A 22,819-nucleotide genomic window follows, 5' to 3' on the forward strand; every position below is an offset into this window, starting at 1 on the left:
AGACAGAGTCTTGGTTGCCCCAGCTGGATTGCAGTGGTGCAATCACACCTCACTGCAGCCTTGATCTCCCAGGCTCAAGCAATCTTCCCACCTTGGTCTCCCAAGTAGTTAAGACTATAGGCACTTGCCACCAAACCCAGCAATTTTTTTTTTTTTTTTTTTTTTTTTTAAGTAGAGAGGAGGTCTTGCTACATTGCCCAGGCTGGTCTCAAACATCTGAGCTCAAGTGATCCTCCCGCCTCAGTCCCCTAAAGTGCTGGGGTTACAGGCGTGAGCCACTGTGCTTGGCCAGATTTTTTGATAGATTTTCAAGAAAATTGGTCATTTGTGATGAAAGTTGCAAATATATTTTCTCAGTTTGTTGTGGTTTTACCAGTTAGTTTTTTTTTTTTTTTAAACTGTAATCAGCTTTTTCATCTTTTATAGCTTTAGGATATTGTGTCTTAATTAGAAAAACCTTTACCACTTGTAGGTTATAAATCTCTCATTTCCTTTTGTAGTATTTTAATGATTTTATTTTATTTTTCTATATTGAAGTATTTTATATTTATCCTGGTTTAGACCATTGGTAGCTATGTACACTTCTCCAGATGGCTACTCAGTTATCCAACACCACTCATTTAATTGTACATCTCTTCATTATTGATGTGTATTTGCTTATATGTGTAGATTCCCTATTGTGTTAAATTATTGTCTTTAATCAGCATGAGATTGCTCTATTTAGATTTTATAATGTTTCCATGTCTAATAGGGTAATTCCTTTTAATTTTTCAAAAGTGGTCTGACCATTCTGGTTTATTTTATCATATTAATGTATAAACACCATGTTTCATTACAAGAATAAAATCCTATTGGTATTTTTATTGGAATCATATTAATAGAATTTGGAGAATTTACATATATTTTCATGTTCAGTCTTCCTGTTCCACATATTGCATCTTTCCATTTGCGTATGCCTTCTTTTGTCCTTGAGGACTGTTTTAAGATAGAATTTATTTAAGGTAGAATTTACATGTTTCTTGTTTTTGTACATATTTCTCTTGTGTATCCTCTAATACAGTTAGTCCAACAGACTAACTTTAATTTTATATTGCTTTAGTAATGATGGTCTCCTTACTTTGTTTCTCTCTTCCCATGGGGATGTTTCCAGAGTTTTCCCATTAAGTGTGGGTTGTTGGCCGGAACGGTGGCTCAGGCCTGTAATCCCAGCATTTTGGGAGGCTGAGGCGGCCAGATCACCAGAGGTCAGGAGTTCGAGACCAGCCTGGCCAATATGGTGAAACCCTGTCTCTACTAAAAATACATAAAATAGCTGGGCATGGTGGTGGGCACCTGTAGTCCCAGCTACTTGGGAGACCGAGGCAGGAGAATCGCTTGAACCCGGGAGGCAGAGGTTGCAGTGAGCCAAGATCAGGCCAATGCACTCTAGCCTGGGCAACAAGAGCAAAACTCTCCAAAAAAAAAAAGTGTGGGTTGTCAGGGAATGCGTTTCAGGGAAGGTAACATTTAAGCTGAGAAAGTAGTGACAAAAAGGAGCTAAATACGCAGAGGATATGCAGGGAGTAGCACTCCTAAGCAGAGAAAACAGCACGAACAAAGGTCTTGGGTTAAGAAATAAGAGTACATTAAAAAAATCTAAGCAGAGTCATTTGAAATTAAGGGGATAGGCTGGGCGCAGTGGCTCACACCTGTAATCCCAGCACTTTGGGAGGCCGAGGGGGGCAGATCACCAGAGGTCAGGAGATTGAGCCCATCCTGGCTAACATGGTAAAACTATTTCGTGTCTACTCGAAATAAAAAAATAGCTGGATGTGGTGGCGCGAGCCTGTAGTCCCAGATACTCTGGAGGCTGAGGCAGGAGAATCGCTTGAAACCAGGAGGTGGAGGTTGCAGTGAGCCTAGGTCAAGCCACTGCACTCCAGCCTGGGCGACAGAGTAAGACTCTGTCTCAAAAAAAACCCAAAATAGGCCGGGCGCGGTGTCTCAAGCCTGTAATCCCAGCACTTTGGGAGGTCAAGATGGGCGGATCACGAGGTCAGGAGATTGAGACCATCCTGGCTAACACGGTGAGACCCCGTCTCTACTAAAAAAATACAAAAAACTAGCTGGGCGAGGTGGCGGGCGCCTGTAGTCCCAGCTACTTGGGAGGCTGAGGCAGGAGAATGGTGTAAACCCGGGAGGCATAGCTTGCAGTAAGCTGAGATCCGGCCACTGCACTCCAGCCTGGGCGACACAGCGAGACTCCGTCTCAAAAAAAAACAAAAAACCAAAACCGAAAAACGAAATTAAGGAGATAGTTAATAGAACTGGGTGGGGGTAAAAAGGTGAATGATTTTGTAGGCCATAGTGAGGAGCTGCGGTTTTAGCCCATGAGTAACATGAAAACTTATAAGTATTTTAGATAGAGATGTGTTATCTGGCTTATGTTTTATATATAGTATTTAAGGAATTAACTGATAAAACCTGTATTCTTTATCTGTCACTGTTCAGCATCTTTGAATAGTAAACAGGTATCATCTCTTCATTTTTAGTGGGTTAGGAATCCAAGTGGTGCCTCTGGCATAGGCTCCTGTGAGGATGCAATCATCTGAAAACTTGACGGGGGGAGGGTGGTGCAGCTAGAGGACCCAATTCCAAGCTCTCTTACAGGATACCTTAACTCTTTGATGGCTGTTGGCTGGAGGCCTCAGTTCCTCCTCATCTTAAATGTTTTCATAACACAGCAGCTTGGTTTCCCCCAGAGTGAGTGGATCAAAAGAGAGCAAGGAGGAAACTACAGTGTCTTTTATCACCTCGAGAGGTTGAGGCCAGGAGATCAAGGTCACAGTGTACTATGGTGGCTCCTGTGAATCCATAGCCAGCCACTGCACTCCAGCCTGAGCAGCATAGCAAGACCCCACATCGCTTTACGAAAAAAAAAACAAAAAAACAAAAGAAAATCAACTAGATTCTCAGAAGCCACAGTTATAAATCTCCCATCCTGGCTTTGTGGTAATAATTTTCTTGCTCTCCACCTTTCCCTGCTAGTTATATATTTCTCAAACAGTACAGTTTTATTTTGTTTTGTTCTTTTGTGTCTGGCCTATCCATAATACCTTGTATATTTGAAATAAATCACACAATTGGTTCCCAATATCTGGGGCTGATAGTTGTTACAGATTTGTTGAGCTGTATCTGTTAGCTATTTCTGAATTGTTCACTCCTTTGTCTATTAAGTGGCAAGGAACGAATATGTCCTCGTAATGTGGCAGTTGGCTTCTCCTACAGTGAGTCTGAAGGAAAGGCAACTAGGCTTATTGGTGGGATTGGGGGTGATTTCTTTTTCCTGTCTTTAAAACCTTTTCTAATATAATAATAACGACAGTGATGTAAATAATTGTAATGTATAGTTTTTTGGGTTTTTCTTTTTCCTTAAGAAGGCAAATATAAACCCTGTAGCTTAAAGATTTTGGTAGCAACTTTCTATTTAGTATTTTTCCCTAGTGAAATTTTATTTGTTGGTTTTGGATATCCATCTGTCTGTGTTACCTGAACTAGAGTGCACTAACCCAGGGGACCCCAACCCCTGGGCCATGGGCCAATAAGAACCTGACTTCACGGCAGGAGGTGAGCGGCAGGACAGCAAGTGAAGCTTCATCTGTATTTTCAGCCACTCCTCATTGCTAGTATTACCACCTGAGCTCTGAGTCCTGTCAGATCAGCAATGAGATTAGATTGTTATAGGACTGCAAACCCTCTTGTCAACTGTACATGTGAGGGATGTAGGTTGTGCTTTCCTTATGAGAATCTGATGCTGAATCTGTCCCCCCTCACCCCTAGATGGGACCGTCTAGTTTTAGGAAAACAAGCTCAGGGCTACCTCTGATTCTTTATTATGATGAGTTGTATAGTTACTTTATTACATATTACAATGTAATAGTAATAAAAATAAAGTGCACAATAAATGTAATGCACTTGAATCATCCCAAAACCTCTGCCCCTGGCCCCACCTCCGTGGAAAAATTGTCTTCCATGAAATGGGTCCCTGGTGTCAAAAAGGTTGGTGATCACTGCACTAACACAATCATAGCTCACTGCAGTCTTGAACTCCCAGGCTCGAGTGATCCTCCCATGTCAGCCTGTGAAGTAGCGAGGACTATAGGGGTGTGCCACCATGCCTGGTTAATTTTTTCTTATTTTTTGTAGAGTCGAGGTTTGCTATGTTGCCCAAGCTTGTCTTGAACTCCCAGCCTCAAGCCTCTGCCTGCCCCAGGCTCCTAAAGCCATGAGATTATAGGTGTGAGCCACCATGCCCAGCAGCAACATTCTATTTAAATCCTTAGGATTATTAGGTACAAGAGGTATTTGGCATTTTTCGTGAAGCACGTGTATTTAAATTGCTCTTATTTTCTCTTGTGCAATATGTCTTCTCAGAATGAGAATACCTTAGTGTATACTAATGTATACCTGGCTCTTTTCACAAATGCAAAAATAATCCAATGATAAGAAATGAAATAAAGCACAGCTGCTGAGCAACGTAATGAAAAATTTTCTGTCTACTAATGACGATTCAAAAGTGTAATCTTGGTAACAAAACCAAGCAATACTATTGCATTTCTATGAAAATAAAATAAGTTTTTTTGGTTGTTTTTTTCATTTTTTTGTTTGTTTGTTTGAGACGAAGTCTGGCTCTGTCACTGAGGCTGGAGTGCAGCGGCGCGATCGCGCGATCTCGCGATCTCGGCTCACTGCAAGCTCCGCCTCCTGGATTCACGCTATTCTCCTGCCTCAGCCTCCGGAGTAGCTCGGAGTACAGGTGCCCGTTACAACGCTCGGCTGTTTTTGTATTTTCAGTAGAGGCGGTGTTTCACCGTGTTAGCCAGGATGGTCTCCATCTCCCCACCTCGTGATCCTCCCACCTCAGCCTCCCAAAGTGCAGGGATTACAGGCGTGAGCCACTGTGTCCGGCAAAAAATTTTTTTAAATTAGCCGACTGTGGTGGTGTGTGCCTGTGGTCCCAGCTACTCGGGAGGCGGGACGATTGCTTGAGCCTGGGAGGAGGTTGCAGTGAGCCAATATCGGGCCACTACACTCGAGCCTGAGTGAAAGAATGAGCCCTGCCTACAGAGAGAACGGAAAGTTGAGTATCTTGAATTTGAATTGGTTTCTTTAAATAGTATGGCTGTGGTATTCATTAGCTATTTTCTGAGGCATGAGAAACTGAAGATTAGAGCTGGGAATCTGCTGGATTTGTCCACCCCACGCTTGAACTTTAGGTAGAGGTTGAATGAAAATTGGAATTTAAAAAAGTCCATGAAGGAAGGTGGGAAAAATTTCAAAACAATTTAAAAAGAGAATTAGATCTGTCTGTATTCTACATAGTTTGTAGAACTTTACCGTGAGGTTATTTTGAATGACACTAGTGCAATTGGGTGGACTATATGTGGGTGAGGGAGGAAATGAAGGTCAAAAATTTTGAACTGAGAAATGGAATACACACATGCAGTCAGTGAATTACATTGCTCCAAATTTACTTTTCATCTTGGATAGTGTACATTTTTGGTGTACTTGTTATAAAACATTAATCTATATCAAGCATCATTTCATGCTTTCATTTTTTAAAATCTTCATGTATACGATTAGATTTGTTAGTAGTTTTAGAGTTCTATCCTAAACTGCCCCCCGGCTGTTTTTGTTTTTTTTTTTAAGTTGTGTTTCTTTTGTCTTCCTTTTTTTTTTTTTTTTTTTAAATCTTGCTCTGTTGCCTAGGCTTGAATGCAGTGGCATAATCTCGGCTCACTGCAACCTCTGCCTCCCAGGTTCAACCAATTTTCCTGCCTCAGCCTTCACCATGTTGCCCAGGCTGGTCTCAAACTCCTGACCTCAAGTGATCCACCGGCCTCCACCTACCAAAGTGCTGGGATTACAGGCGTGAGCCACCGCAACAGCCCTCTTGTCTTCTTTGTTTCAAAGAGAGATCTATTACTTCTCTTTTTAATGATCACACACAAAAAGTCTAACAGAAAATTCTAACTGGCTAGCACCATTTTCTGAGCCATTCTTAACATTGTTTTGACTATGTTCTCAACACTGTTTTATTCTTCTCTTGAAATGTTTCCTTGCCAGGTGGTCATTAATACTCTCACATAATTATACTCTTTGGCAGAGATTTTTGACTCTTTTTCTCTGCTGTCACTTTGGATCTTGTCAGGAACAAGTTATCTTGTACTTCAGTAGATTTTGAAGAAAAAGGTAGTGTAGTTTCTTAGATGCATCTTAGATGTTCAAGGAGAATCGCTTGAACCTGGGAGGCAGAGGTTGCGGTGAACTGAGATTGCACCACTGCCCTCCAGCCTGGGTGATAGCATGAGAGCCTGTCTCAAGAAAAAAACACACAAAAATAGTATTTTAAAAATTAGCTGGATGTCATGAGTAAATCACATTTAAGAATTTCCCAGCTGGCCAGGTGCGGTGGCTCACACCTGTAAACCCAGCACTTTGGGAGGCTGACACGGGTGGATCACTTGAGACCAGGAGTTCAAGACCAGGCTGGCCAACATGGTGAAACCCTGTCTTTGCTAAAAATACAAAATTAGCCGGGCGTGGTGGTGTGAGCCTGTAATCCCAGCTACTCAGGAGGCTGAGGCAGGAGTATAACTGTATACTTCCCCTCTTGAGCTTCTGGGGTAATGGCAGAAGTAGGGAGAAGAGTCAAACAGTGGATGGCCTCGTTGGCTCCAATGCCTGAGTGCTTCACATTGGGCATCGTATGATTAGTTCCCCTCTGTGGAATTGTGTATTAGTCAATAGAGCAGGTGTGGCAATGAATACCTACAAGTGATTTCTTTTTTTTTTCTTTTGAGATGAAGTTTCTCTCTGTTGCCCAGGACAGAGTACAATGGTGTGATCTTGGCCCTCTGCCTTCCAGGTTCAAGCCATTCTCCAGCTTCAGCCTCTCAAGTAGCTGGGATTACAGGCGTGTGTCACCACGCTCAGCTAATTTTTGTATTTTTAGTGGAGGTGGGGTTTCACCATGTTATCCAGGCTGGTCTTGAACTCCTGACCTTAAGTGATCCAGCCACCTTGGCCTCCCAAAGTGCTGTGATTACAGGCATGAGCCACTGCGCCCAGCAAGATAATGTTATATTTACCCCTCTTGTCTGATGTGACCCAAGTTTAGGGGTGAAGCTAAAGTATGCAAAAGTCCTCAAAACGTCTTTCTTGGATTTATACATTTATCCAATCTTCAAAACCATTCCCTTTTTTGTTGTCTTTGTTAGTTCTTCTAAGGTTCTACCTAATTACCTGCCTTGGTTATCTTTGAACTATACCATAGTGCTGCTTGTTTCTGCCCAATAAGGCACCTCCTTGTATATTATCATGACAGGAAGATAAAGAGATGAGGTGGTACCCTGGGCTACTTGTTTGGTGCCTACGATATCTTCCTAATGTGAGCTAGCCATTTTATTTGTCAGTGATAAAATTTAGTCAGTGAGCAAGAAGTTAATGTTAACTGTCGATAATATTAAACTGACTTACTATTATTATTATTATTTATTTATTTATGTTTGAGATGGGAATTTTGCTCTTGTTGCCCAAGCTGGTGTGTAATGGCACGAATTTGGCTCACTGCAACCTTTGTTTCCCAGGTTCAAGCAATTCTCCTGCCTCAGCCTCCCGAGTAGCTGGGACTACAGCCATGCACCAGCATGCCTGGCTAACTTTGTATTTTTAGTAGTTTCTCCATGTTGGTCAGGCTGGTCTTGAACTCCCAAGCTCTAGTGATCCACCTCCCTTGGCCTCCCAAAGTGCTGGGATTACTGGCATGAGCCACCGTGCCTGGCCCATTAGTACTCTTTTTATGTTAGTTTGTTTACTCGCTTATAGAGTTCATTTTTAAGGAAATTTTAATTCAAGTATAACATACACACAGAAAAGTGTGCATATCATAAGGTACAGCCTAGTGAAGTTGTGCAAAGTAAACATACCCATGTGACCATTGGCCAGATCAAGACATTACCAAAACTTCAGAACCCCCTTGTGTGAACTCAGTCATTAACCCCTTTACAAAGGTTGAATTGTATTGTAAAAGTCTCATTTTCTTGTAATATGTAGATAGCTTTAAATGATGTTAACTGGTGACTTCTTGGGAGGGGTTGGCCGCCATAATTTTGTTTTGAAAAATTTAGTCTACTTTGTCTCTTGTATGATTATTGATAAAACTCAAAAGTGACGTTTCTTTGGAAAGATACGATCCTGCTACACTTGACATGAATGTTGCTCCTAGATCTGAATCTGATCTGGAATTTGTATGCTACATTTGTGGCACTGACAAAGCACCCTATTCCCTTTGGAAACCTTACAAATAAGATTGTGTTACAGGGACTTATTTTTTGCTTTTAAAAAATAATCTTTTTAAAAAAAATTATAATTTACAGCTTGTATACTTCAACTTAGTTTGGTTTTTAATTTAACGTTTTTTTACTTTTTTTTTTTTTTTTTTTGAGACGGAATTTCACTCTTGTTGCCCAGGCTGGAGTGCAATGGCACAATCTGGGCTTACTGCAACCACCGTCTCCTGGTTTCAAGCAATTCTTCTGTCTCAGCCTCCTAAGTAGCTGGGATTACAGGTGTGCCTGGCCAGTTTTTTTTTCTTTTTACTTTTTAAAAAATTATTATTACTTTTTTGAGACAGAGTTTCACTCTTGTTGCCCAGGCGAGAGTGCAATGATGCAATCTCAGCTCACTGAAACCTCTGCCTCCCGGGTTCAAGGAATTCTACTGCCTCAGCCTCCCAAGTAGCTGGGATTACAGGTGCCCACCACCAAGCCCGACTAATTTTTTTTGTATTTTTAGTAGAGATGGGGTTTCACCACGTTGGCCATGCTGGTCTTGAACTCCTGACCTCAAGTGATACACCCGCCTCGGCCTCCCAAAGTGCTGGGATTACATGTGTGTGCCACCACGCTGGCCTTTTTTACTTTTTAAACCTTAAAATTTTTTAAAATTGTGTAATCTTGTTCCTTCTAATATTAGTTTTTAAATTTAAAAATTATATATACACATTATGGATATATTTCAAATTTTAAAAGCCCTTACAATTTTAGCCTGTGCTTAGAGATTATAATTTTTAGCAGTTTGGGTATACTCAAACTAAGAGTTAGACTGTGAAAATTTTCTGGTTTTTGAGACAGGGTCTTGCTCTGTCACCCAGGCTAAAGTACAGTGGCGCAACTCACTGCAGCCTCGACCCAGGCTCAAGCAATCCGCCTTCCTCAGCCTCCCAGGGAGCTGAAACCATAGGCACTCACCACCACGCCAGCTAGTTTTCTGTGTTTTTTTGTTGAGACAGGGTCTCATTTCATTGCCCAGGCTGGCCTTTAACTCCTAGGGTCAAGAAATCCTACCGCGGCCTCCTGTGTTGGGGTTACAGGCATGAGCCACTATGCCCGGCCAGAACTTTTTTCTTTTCTTTCCTTTGTTTAAAAAAAAAACAAAAAACAAAAACAAGTATTGTGGGTTTTTTAATTTTAAAAAATTTTTTTTCTTTTTTTTTTTTTTGCAATGGAGTTTCACTGTTGTCGCTCAGGCTGGAGTGCAGCAGCACGATTTCAGCTCACTGCAACCTCTTGGTTCAAGTGATTTTCATACGTCAGCCTCCGCAGTAGCTGGAACTATAGGTTGCACCACCACACTTGCCTAACTTCTGTATTTTTAGTAGAGACAGGATTTCACTATGTTGACCAAGCTGATCTCAAACTCCTGACCTCAGCTGGTCCGCCTGCCCTGGCCTCACAAATTGCTGGGATTACGGCTTGAACCACTGTGCCCTGCCCTAATTTTTGTATTTTTAGTTGAGGCAGGGTTTCACCATGTTGGCCAGGCCAGTCTCGAACTCCTAACCTCAAGTGATCCACCTGCCTTGACTTCCCAAATTACTGAGATTACAGGCATGAGCCACCATACCTGGCCTGTTGTTAATAGTTAAAAAAAAAAAAAAGAAACAAAATACTAAGCTAAGAGTGATAATTTCTGTCATTGTACACCTAAGGTGAAACTTGACATCATGATTCAATTTGCATTGTAACTAGCAAAGGTAGGTGTCTTTACTAATCATTAATTTTAATTTCTTCCATGAATTCACTCTTCATAACCTTTTTTTAGGTTATCTTCTATTACACTTTTGTAAATATGTATAATAGACCACATATGTATAATATGTATATGTATAATAGACCATGGCTGGTTTTATCATGGCTGGGCGTGGGGCCTCACACCTGTAATCCCAGCACTTTGGGAGGCTGAAATGCGCAGATCACTTGAGCCCTGGAGTTTGAGACAAACCTGGGCAACATAGCCAGACCTCGTCCCTACCAAAAATGCAAAAAGGTAGCCAAGGACAGTGGCAAGTGCCTGTAGTTCTAGCTACTTGGGAGGGTTAGCTGGGAGGATCAAATGAGCCCGGAGAGCTTTTAAATGATGTTAAAGGCTGCATACAGTGAGCCATGATCAAGCCACTGCACTCCAGCCACCGTGACATAGTGAGACACTGCCTCCAAAAGAAAAAGAATAGAAAACAAAAAAAAGAACAATTTTAAAAGAACAAACTTCAATTTAGAAGAGCAATTCCCTTATTTGTTTAGAAAATGTTTCTCTTGAGGGTTGGAGAATTACCTATTGGGTACAATGTTCACTATTTTGGAAGTGAGTATACTAAAAGCCCAGACTTCACCACTGCCCGATATATCCATGTTAAAAAACTGCGCTTGTACCCTCTAATTCTTTAAAAACAAATTTTCCTGACATGATGCGCATTTACCCTTCCATATGAACCTTAGAAACACGCTAAATTTGAATAGATTGCGGGAGAGATTTGTGGCTAGACATTTAGGGTTGGCTTTCTCATTTAGGAACACTGTCATGTTCTTCCAAGTGAACTTTCTTTTATAACCTTCTCTTTATATTTTTTATAGTTTTATTCTTATGTTTTTGGCATCTTTCTGTTTTTTAACAACCTTACTGAGATATCAGCCTTTAAATCAAACTTCTATCTGGTTATTCCTGGTATGTAGTAAAGCTGCTGTATCTTCAGTATATAGGAATCTACTTGTTTTACTCTCTTTAAAAATCAAGTAGATTTTTCTGTGATTATCTTGAAAAATATTCTAGAAAGACTATTATAGCTATAATAATTGTGTCCTTTTATTTTAATACCAGTCATATATCATATTGTCTGTTTCAAATAGGACTATAGAACAATTATGAAGTCTGTATACCAGCAAGAAGTTAGTGAATATAGTAGAAAAATAATTAAATGTCACCACAGTATTCATTGACATTAGGAATAGATAGTGTATTTTTGTACAAACAACTAGAATGTGTATACCTTCAGTGTTCTCCTGGTTTTTGTAAGCAGGGTAATTAAAAAGCTATTTAACTACTTGGTTTTTCTGTTTCCTATATGCATGTGACATGACTAGAAGCCAAATTTGCCTGCTATAACAAAAACCTCTATGGGGCTTTGAGCTGCTTCTGTCCCAAGCATTGAGTATTCAAGAATAATCTTAGCTACAGTTGCCTCTTGGAAATTTAATAGTATCTTTATAACAACACTTTCTTCTTTCCACCAACATAGGTACCTCCTTTTTTTTTTCTTTTTTTTTTTTTGAGATGGAGTCTTGCTCCCGTCGTGCAGGCTGGAGTGCAGTGGTGCAATCTTGGCTCGCGGCAACCTCCACCTCCCAAAGTGCTAAAGGCATGAGCCACGGTGCTGTCCTGGGTAGCTCCTTTTTACTGTGTTTTACTTTGCTAGGTGACGAATATTGTTGGGCATATATTCATATGCTCATCATCTATTTCCATATTCTCTATTATGAAGTGCCTATTCAATTTTTTTCTGCCAATTTTCTATGGGGGCAATTCTCTGTATGTTGTATCATATATATTATGCCAAATATATACAATGTAAATATATATAATGTGTGTATATATATATATTATGTCAAGTATATGTAATGTAAATATTTCCTCCTGCCCTTTTGCTTGCCTTGTTTATTTATTTATTTATTTATTTTTTGAGGCAGTTTCTGTCACCCATGCTGGAGTGCAGTGGCAAGATTTGGACTTAATGCAACCTTGGCTTCCCAGATTCAAGGGATCCTCCCGCCTCAGCCTCCCAAGTAGCTGGGACTGCAGGCAGGTGTCCACACCCGTCTCATTTTTGTGTTTTTTGAAGAGACAAGGTCTTACCATGTTGCCCAAGCTAGTCTCAAATTCCCGACCTCAAGTGATCCAACCACCTCCCAAAGTGCTGGGATTACACGCGTGAGCTACTGCGCCTGGCCTGCTTTTTTTTTTTTTTTTTTTTTTTTTTTTTTAATTCTGTTGCCTAGGCTGAAGTTCATGATGATAGCCTTGAACTCTCCATCTCAAGTAATCCTCCTGCTTGCCTTCTTTATTTTTTTATTATATTTTTGGGGGGGAACAGAGTTTCTGTCTCCCATGCTGGAGCACAGTGGTGACATCTGGGCTCACTGAAACCTCGGCTTCCCGTGTTCAAGGGATCCTCCCACCTCAGCCTTCCAAGTAGCTGGGACTACAGGTACATGCCACTATGCCGGGTTTATTTTATTTTTTATGCAGACTGGGTCTCAGTATGTTGCCCAGGCTGGCCTCGAACTCTTGGCCTCAAGCAATCCTCTCACCTCTACCTTCCAAAATCTTGGCGTTACAAGCGTGAGCTGCGTCACCCAGCCTTTTTTATCTTTTCAATTAGCAGATTTGGTAAGCCATTTTAAAATGCTTTGCCCACTCGTAGGTCATGACTATGTTTTCTTCTAAAATTCTTCATTGCTTTATTTTTTGTGTTTAGATATACATTATATTCAAGTTGATCAGTGTGAGGTAGGGGTCAAGATTCATTTTCTTCCATAAACGTTGGAACAATTGGTCAGTTTACACACACACACACCCCTCTGATAGGGTTTTGATTGGGATTGCATTGAATCTAGAGATCAATTTTGGGAAAACTGACATAATTATAATAATGTCTATTCCATGAATTTATACTCCTCTGCATATAGTTAGACCTTTGTTTATTTTAATAATATTTTTAGTTTCCAGAGGTCTTACAGATTTTTTTTTTTTTTTTTTTTTTTGAGACGGAGTCTTGCCGTCACCCAGGCGGGAGTGCAGTGGCCGGATCTCAGTTCACTGCACTCCGCCTCCTGGGTTTATGCCATTCTTCTGCCTCAGCCTCCTGAGTAGCTGGGACTACGGGCACCCGTCACCACGCCCGGCTAGTTTTTTTTTTTTTTTTTTTTTTGTGAGACAGAGTCTCGCTGGGTCGCCCAGGCTGGAGTGCAGTGGCCTGATCTCAGCTCACTGCGAGCTCCACCTCCCAGATTTACGCCATTCTCCTGCCTCAGCCTCCCGAGTAGCTGGGACTACAGGCGACCGCCACCTCGCCCGGCTAATTTTTTGTATTTTTTAGTAGAGACAGGGTTTCACCGGGTTAGCCAGGATGGTCTCGATCTCTTGACCTCGTGATCCGCCCGTCTCGGCCTCCCAAAGTGCTGGGATTACAGGCTTGAGCCACCGCGCCTGGCCCAGACAGATTTAATATTTAAGCAGTTTTTTGAACTCAGATTTGAATTTAAAGACTCCTAACCATTGTGCTTAATTTTCTATTGTACACTGATGGAAATTTGGAATATCCAGAAAAGGCACAAATATCATCAGTAAAAAGCTTTTTAGCATTTCCCATACAAAAATGTTATTAATATAAATTTGTTGTTAATTTTGACAACTTGAATATTAACCAATATAATTTTGATACAATATATATAATTTTGTATTTGAGATTATTTGCAAGTAGTGTATTATTATTTGGCTGTAAGAGGACATATAAATACAGAAAAAAAATTTAATGTAAATAATTGTGTCTAGGGGGAAGGTCCTAAAGCCAACTCTACTCAAGGAATGACTTGGTAGCAATGATTGTTAACCATCTGGAGTGACAGAAGAAAGTGATATTGGGTAACTAACTTCTTAAGAAGTTTCATCTCAAGTTTTGTAATATTATTATAGCAACAAAAAATTATGCTATTGGTTGGTCCATTCTGGTCACATGGATGGGCATTTTCATCATGTTCTGGTTATGTGCTGATTAATGTGGTCAATCTCTGCACTTTGTAAATTTTTGATAAATGGAGGCAGTTTAAAATGGTTGGATGGTTTTATGTGGTGACAACATTTGTATAGACTTTTTTTTTTTTTTTTTTTTTTTGTAGTTAACACTCGGACCACTAAGCAAATTTTAAATACTGCTGAAGCCTTTTTAACATCCCAATAATTGGATGCAGTATTAAATAAATAAATAAATATTTACAATTAATTTTTCTATTTTGCATTCACCAAGTCAACTAGACCACATTAGTCTTATGAATTAAAAGCATATAATGCATCCTTCCAATAGCATGTAAAAATCACAAAAATCACAGAGGCATTCCTTTCTGTATATTAATTCTTGATAGTAAAATGAGTCACCCAAAGGAAAATCTGTGACATTCCTCAGATGGCCAAAATTCAGTTGTCAAGTTTATTTTTAATGTTGAGAGTTCTTGGTTATTTCCATCTGATTACATTAGATGGTTTTTTCGATCATCCACATTTGTTCCTTTGTGACATTTGTGGAATTTCAGTGCAGTTAAGTTTTCTACCAAGCCCTCTCTTGTCTGTTGTGCAAACTAGAACAGCAGTGAAATAAAACACAGACTGCCTTTTACTACTTCTACAAATAATAACCACATATCACAGATTTTTGTTCTGCCTGTTGTTTGTTAGTCATATAGGCTGAGGTACTCTTGTGATGAGTCTTGTGGAGAGGGAACTGTTGAGGCAGTGGAAAGTCCTATAGGCTTTTATCCCTTGAGAAGCAGTAACTTTAAAAAAAACTAAAATATGGTCGGGCATGGAGGCACATGTCTGTAATCCCAGACCCTTGGGAGGCCAAGGAAGGAGGATTGCTTGAAGCTAGGAGTTTGAGACCAGCCTGGGTAACATAGTTAGACCCCGTCTGTAGAACAAATTGTATAAATTAAGTAAATAAACTAAAATATAATCATGCAGAACGTCAAAAGGAATATCCATTGCATTCAAATTTGGCATACTTGTCTTCCATAGATGAATATATTCTGTTTTTTCAGGTTTTAAGAAGAAGCAGTGATGAAGAAAAAGTTCTTTGCTTGGTCCGGCAGCGTACAGGCCACCACTGTCCAACTGCTGTGATGGTGGTGCTCATCATGGTGTGGGATGGCATCCCTCTTCCAATGGCTGACAGGTTATACACAGAGCTCACAGAGAATCTAAAGTCATACAATGGGCACCCTACCGACAGAAGATGCACCCTCAATGAAAAGTAATTAAATCTGCTGTATACTGCCTTGCCATTCAGATCTCTATTACATAATGGTAAAATGTTATTTAGCTACCAACTATGTATATTATATGAGAGAATAGGATTTGAGTATTGTGGAATTAAAAAAGAATGAACATTTCTGCACAGAGAGAATATTTTATAGTGAGTTAAGGTCAGTTTAAATCATTCTCCTTTAGAATATTACTTCACTGTGACCGGATGCAGTGGCTCACGCCTGTAATCCCAGAACTTTGGGAGGCCGAGGCAGGAGGATCATGAGGTCAGGAGATCAAGGCCATCCTGGCTAACACAGTGGAACCCCGTCTCTACTAAAAATACAAAAAATTAGCCAGGTGAGGTGGTGGGCGCCTGTAGTCCCAGCTACTTGCGAGGCTGAGTCAGGAGAATGGTGTGAACCTGTTAGGCGGAGCTTGCAGTGAGTCGAGATCGTGCCACTGCACTCCAGCCTGGGCGACAGAGCAAGACTCTGTCTCGAAACAAAAAAGGAAAGAATATTATTTCATTGCTTCCCTTTTTGGGAAGAGTCTGGAGGAAAGGGATTTTGACTTAAAAGAATGGTCTTCCAACAGGAGTGTCATATCATTTTGCATTTCCTCTATTCAATGTAAGAGAGTATCTGTTTTTCTGTAGTCTTACCAATGATTATGTTGGCAAATGTGAGTCTTTGCCTATTAAGAGAAATGACATCAGGGTGATTTTGACTTGAATTTCTCTTATGAATGAGAGTGTTTTTTTCATATGATTAAGAACCATTTGGCTTTTTGTTAGTTTGTTTTAACCATCTGTTAAATAACCTAGCCCATTTTTGCAGAGAATTCTTCCATTTATCTATTTTCTCTCTACTCTATGATATAATTTGCAAATATTTTTCTCAGTTTGTGTTTTTCCTTTAACTATGTTATCTCCCGCAAAAGGTTTTGTTTTTAATGCAATCAAACATACCCATCTTTTTCCTTATTTGGGTCTGGATCTCGAGTGGTATTTAGGCATTTTTTTTGTGACTTTAAGCAAAGCAATATATAATGAAACCAATATTTTTCTTATCAATATTGTAGCAATATTGAGCGATATTCGGGGAACTGATGTATGTGGTTTTACTTATAATCACGGTTTCCAACAGCCTATTGACATCAAGTGAGAAATGACTATACTTGTTTAAAATATAAATTTTTGAAATTTAAATCTCTCATACATTTCATGAATCACCAGTGAATAGTTGTAAGAGGAGATAAGTTTTGTTGTTCTTGTTGTTCTGTTTTTTTGAGTCAGAGTCTTGCTGTCACCATGCTGGAGTGCATTGGTGCGATCTCGGCTCACTGCAACGTCTGCCTCCCGGGTTCAAGTGATTCTCCTGCCTCAGCATCCTGAGTAGCTGGGACTACAGGCGTGCGCTTTGGGAGGCCGACAAGGGAGGATCACTTGAGGCCAAGAGTTTAAAAGCCAGACCAGGCAACATAGTAAGACTCCATCTCTACAAAAGTATTTTTTAAAAAACACTGTTTGGGAATGGTGGCACATGTCTGTAGTCCTAGGTAATTAGGAGGCTGAGGTAGAAACTTAGCTGTTGCCCAGGAATTTGAGGCTGCAGTGAGCTATGATGATGCCACTGAACTCCAACCTGAGCAACATGGCAAGACCTTGTCTCTTTAAAAAAAAAAATGAGACAGAGAGATTGAACTTCATGGGCCTGATGTAGTGGCTCATGCCTGATCAAAGCAGGGGGATTTTTTGAAACCAGGAGTTGAGAACCTATCCCTACACAGCATTTTTAAAACCAGGCATAGGGGTGTGTGCCTGTGTTCCTGGCTACTTTGAAAGCTGAGGAGGGAGGATGGCTTGAGGCCAGGAGTTTGCCATTAAAGTAAGCTATGATTTTGCCAGTGCACTTGAAAGAGCATGACCAAGTCTTCCCCCAACCCACCCCCCAAGAAAACAGTTCACAAATACAGAAAGATGTAAGAATACTCCAGTGAAATCTTTTTTTTTGAGATGGAGTCTCACTCTGTCGTCCAGGTTCAGTTGCAGTGACGCAATCTCGGCTCACTGCAAGCTCTGCCTCCCAGGTTCATGCCATTCTCCTATCTCAGCCTCCCAAGTATAACTGGGACTACAAGCGCCCGCCACCATGCCTGGCTAATTTTTGTATTTTTAGTAGACACGGGATTTCACCATGTTAGCCAGGATGGTCTTGATCTCCTGACCTTGTGATTCGCCCGACTCAGGCTCCCAAAGTGGTGGGATTACAGGTGCTAGCCACTGCGTCCAGCCCAGTGAACTCTTTTTTTTTTTTTTTGAGTCAGATTCTCACATTGTAGCCCGGACTAGAGTGCAGTGGTACAATCTTAGCTCACTGCAACCTCCGCCTCCTTGATTCAAGCAATTTTCCTGCCTCAGCCTCCCAAGTACCTGGGATTACAGGCGCCAGCTACCATGTCCGGCTAATTTTTTATTTTATTTTATTTTATTTTATTTATTTATTTATTTATTTATTTATTTATTTTTGTATTTTTAGTAAAGATGGGGTTTCACTATGCTGGCCAGGCTGGTCTCGAACTCTTGACCTCGTTATCCACCCACCTCAGCCTCCAAAAGTGCTGGGATTACAGGCGTGAGCCACCGCACCTGGCCTGGTGAACTCTTATATACCCTTACTTAGATTCCACAACTGTTAACATTATGTTACATTTGTTTATGTACACATATAAACACGTTACTGTTGTTGACTTATTTCTTTCTTAATCATTTGAGAGCTAGATGTAGACTTTGTCTTTTCCCCTAAATAATACTTGAATGTATTTATCCTAAAAATGAGGATATAGTTCTCTTGTATATTCCTATATAATGATCAAATTCAGGAAATTTAAATTTGATAAAATACTGTGATCTCATCTGAGTTCATATTCAAGTATCATCCATTTCCCAATAATTTTCCCCTGTCCATGATTCAATGCATTTAGTTATTTTGTCCTTTTGCTCCCTTAATCCTTTTTGTTTTCTCAGTTTTTGTCTTTCATGATGTTGAAATTTTTGAAGCAAAAAGGCTAATTCTGTAGACTGTTAATCAATTTGGTTTATCTGTTTCTTCTTGACTTCTGTTTCTCAAGTCAGGCTATGAAATACAACCTAAAACGAAAGAAAAAAAATTTAAAAAATGAAATGTAACCTGGACTATTACACTGAGTGCAATTTGTCCCACTATTGGTGTTGTTGACCATTTAAAATAATCTGAGGATGCTCTTTTAGATCTCACAACTTATCATATTTCCTCTGTGTTTTATTTTTAAAACAGTAGTACATAGTAAAACAACATTTTTCTCTCCTCCCGTGTCTTTTTCAATGATATGAATAAATATCTTTCTATTTGGTTTTCAATGATATGAATAAATATCTTTCTATATATCTATATCTTTCTATTCAAATTTGGTTTTTTTGTTTTTTGTTTTTTGTTTTTTTGAGACGGAGTCTCGCTCTGTCGCCCAGGCTGGAGTGCAGTGGCCGGATCTCAGCTCACTGCAAGCTCCGCCTCCCGGGTTCGGGCCATTCTCCTGTCTCAGCCTCCTGAGTAGCTGGGACTACAGGCGCCCGCCACCTCGCCCAGCTAGTTTTTTGTATTTTTTAGTAGAGACGGGGTTTCACCGTGTTAGCCAGGATGGTCTCGATCTCCTGACCTAGTGATCCGCCCGTCTCGGCCTCCCAAAGTGCTGGGATTACAGGCTTGAGCCACCGCGCCCGGCCTCTATTCAAAATTTTTTAACCATTCCATTTGCATCTCATTTAGTGAATTTCATTGTAGTCTTTCTTTTTTTTTTTTTTTTTTTTTTTTTTTTTTGAGACGGAGTCTCGCTCTGTTGCCCAGGCTGGAGTGCAGTGGCTGGATCTCAGCTCATTGCAAGCTCCGCCTCCCGGGTTTACGCCATTCTCCTGCCTCAGCCTCCCGAGTAGCTGGGACTACAGGCGCCCGCCACCTCGCCCGGCTAGGTTTTTTTTTTGTTTTTTTGTTTTTTTGTTTTGTATTTTTTAGTAGAGACGGGGTTTCACCGTGTTAGCCAGGATGGTCTCGATCTCCTGACCTTGTGATCCGCCTGTCTCGGCCTCCCAAAGTGCTGGGATTACAGGCTTGAGCCACCGCGCCCAGCTCATTGTAGTCTTTCTTATAAGCGATGTTAAGTTACATATCAGGCATTTTCCAGACTTTCATAGTGAAAACATAAAAAATAGTTTTTTTCTGAATTTTTATATTATTTTCACTTTTTAAAAATAATATTTGGTTTCTTTATTGTTTGTATATTTTAATCATTACATAAGTACAATGTATACTAAGTTGTAAGCATGCAATTTTATTTTTTACTTAATTATTCTTTTAATGTTATTTTTGTCCTTTCTTTCTGATGGAATTTAAAAGCGTGCGATCCTTTTTTAACTTTCATTTTAGGTTCAAGAGTGCGTTTGCAGGTTGTTTATTTAGCTAAATTCATGTCACAGGGGTTTGTTGTACAGATTATTTCACCAGTCAACTACTAAGCTAGTATCCAATGGTTATTTTTTCTGATCCTCTTTCTTCCCACCCTTCATCCTCAGGTAGGCCCCAGTGTCTGTTGTCCATGAATTCTCATACTTAACTCCTACTTATAAGTGAGAACATACAGGATTTCATTTTTTGTTCCTGTGTTAGTTTGATAAGGATAGTGGCCTTTAGCTTTATTCATGTTCCCACAAAAGACACGAGTATGTTCTTTTCTATGGCTCCATACTATTCTGTGGTGTATGTGTACCACATTTTCTTTATCCAGTCTGTCATTGATGGGCATTTAGGTTGATTACATGTCTTTGGTATTGTGTATAGCACTGCAGTGAACATTCATATGCATATGTCTTTATGATAGAATGATTTATATTCCTTTGGGTATACACCCAGCAATGGGATTGGAAGAGCATACAGTTTTATAACTGCAAGAAGAATATATGCCAATTTCATTGTCATTCTTACCATATAGTTTAGTTTAAGGCTTTAGAAATGCCCTAAAATGGCCGGGCGCGGTGGCTCAAGCCTCTAATCCCAGCACTTTGGGAGGCCAAGACGGGCGGATCACGAGGTCAGGAGATCGAGACCATCCTGGCTAACACGGTGAAACCCCCGTCTCTACTAAAAAATACAAAAAACTAGCCGGGCGAGGTGGCGGTCGCCTGTAGTCCCAGCTACTCGGGAGGCTGAGGCAGGAGAATGGCGTGAACCCAGGGGGGCGGAGCTTGCAGTGAGTTGAGATCCGGCTACTGCACTCCAGCCTGGGTGACAGAGCGAGACTCCGTCTCAAAAAAAAAAAAAAGAAAAGAAAGAAATGCCCTAAAAGTTATACGCTTAAGATTTAATTAAATGAAACTGGTTTTCTGCTCCATTTTTTTCTATTATGCACTTTTTAAAGTTTTTAAAATTGAGAAACTGTTTTGTTTTTGTTTTTGTTTTTTGAGATGGAGTCTTGCTCTGTCACCCAGGCTGGAGTGCCGTGGCACAATCTCGGCTCACTGTAACCTCAGCCTCCTGGGATCAAGCAATTCTCCTGCCACTACGCCAGGCTATTTTTTGTACTTTTAGTAGAGATGGGGTTTCACCATGTTGGTCAGGGTGGTCTTGAACTTCTGACCTCATGATCCCTCCCAAGGTGTTGGGATTACAGTCGTGAGCCACCACACCTTGCCAAGAAACTGTTTTTATATAAAATATATATTGTTTTTCAATCCTCAGAAAATTATATCAGTCTCATTTTAGATATAAAGCAGCTGAATTCCAAAGAGGTAATAAAATATTCTAATTTTCATTTGTGATATGGAACAAATCCAGGATTTAAAACCCAGATTTAAAAACCAGGTTCTTTCCAGGCTCAGTGCCTCACACCTGTAATCCCAGCACTTCGGGAGGGTAGATAACTTGGGGTCAGGAGTTTGAGACCAGCCTGGCCAACCTGGTGAAACCCGTCTCTACTAAAAATACAAAAATTAGCTGGGCATGGTGGTGCACACCTGTAATCCCAGCTGCTCAGGGATCTGAAGCAGCAGAAGCGATTGAACTTGGGAGGCGGAGGTTGCAGTGAGCCAAGATTGTGCCATTGCAATCCACCCTTGGTGACAGGGCTAGACCCCATCTCAAAAAAAAAAAAAAGAAAAAGAAAAACCCAGGTTCTTTATTTCCCTATCTCAGACATCTCCAAATCAAACAATATTGTGGATATTTTAGATCTGTATAGTTTATTCCCATTTATTTGGAATTGCAATCATGACCAGTATTTTTGCTAAAAATTTGGTTATAATAAAGTATAGTTAGCCCTGGTCCCCTAGTCAGATTTCTTGAAAAAACAAAAGTTAGCTTTTTATTGTTAACATTAAACTACTTTAAATAAGTAATATAATAGATAAGTGTTATAACCGGTTCTTTAGCCATCCAACCTTCTAAAACTATATAAACCTGAAATGGGCCGGGCGCGGTGGCTCAAGCCTGTAATCCCAGCACTTTGGGAGGCCGAGACGGGCGGATCACAAGGTCAGGAGATCGAGACCAGCCTGGCTAATACGGTGAAACCCCGTCTCTACTAAAAAATACAAAAAACTAGCCGGGTGAGGTGGCGGGCACTGCACTCCAGCCTGGGGACAGAGCGAGACTCCGTCTCAAAAAAAAAAAAAAAAAAAAAAAAAAACCTGAAATGTTGTGTCTGAGGTGTTGTAATGCTTCATCAATTCACTCTCTTGTAATTCCAATCTTACAGTCGTACCTGTACATGTCAAGGAATTGATCCAGAGACTTGTGGAGCTTCATTCTCTTTTGGCTGTTCATGGAGTATGTACTTTAATGGTTGTAAGTTTGGTAGAAGCCCAAGCCCCAGGAGATTTAGAATTGATCCGAGCTCTCCCTTACATGTAAGTGTTCTTTTTTATTCAAATAATTTATTTTTGAATTACACATCGAATATTTAAGTGCATTCCTTTAACATTTTCTGAAACACTATAACAACTAAATATTGAAAAGTAGTAATCAAATAGTAAAATTATATTTCTATTATATAAGTAAATAAATTAAGACTCTAAACAAATTAGGTAAAGACTTTAGCTATCACCCCAAATTCCAATTGTCCCTGGCTTCCTCCTCCTGCTCTACTACCCCACCCCAGCAAAATCATCATTAAAAGAACCTAGAATTTTATACTCAACCAAAATAGGAAAAACCCATTTGCCAAAATTTCAAAGACTCAGAAAGTTTACTACCCACAGACCTACTATGAAAGAATTACTAAAGGACGTAATCCAGAAAGAAGATATATGAAACCGGAACGAATCAGTCCGGGACACGAGGCCATGGTGAGCAAAGAAATTAGTCAAACTTGGTGTTAAGTTAAATAAGTTCAATACTTATAT

The 22,819-nt window shown here is 40.2% G+C and overlaps 1 protein-coding gene across 10 annotated transcripts in view; it reads left to right on the forward strand.

The window, feature by feature from the left end:
* Window positions 1-22,819, forward strand: part of LOC105466117 (tet methylcytosine dioxygenase 1) — a 149,801-nt gene that overhangs the window by 97,951 nt on the left and 29,031 nt on the right. For 3 of the 10 annotated variants that reach the window (XM_011715068.3, XM_071069638.1, XM_071069637.1), the window contains 3 exons: window positions 15,186-15,397; window positions 22,174-22,324; window positions 22,676-22,762. In XM_011715068.3, coding sequence (XP_011713370.2) covers window positions 15,186-15,397; window positions 22,174-22,324; window positions 22,676-22,762 — 450 coding nt within the window. Of the gene's footprint in view, window positions 1-13,926; window positions 14,017-15,185; window positions 15,398-22,173; window positions 22,325-22,675; window positions 22,763-22,819 lie in introns of those variants that run through there. The other 7 variants (XM_011715069.3, XM_071069640.1, XM_071069639.1 and 4 more) reach the window with 4 other exon arrangements.

This window comes from Macaca nemestrina, chromosome 9, assembly GCF_043159975.1.
Source record: "Macaca nemestrina isolate mMacNem1 chromosome 9, mMacNem.hap1, whole genome shotgun sequence".
In the NCBI taxonomy this organism is placed as follows: domain Eukaryota; kingdom Metazoa; phylum Chordata; class Mammalia; order Primates; family Cercopithecidae; genus Macaca; species Macaca nemestrina.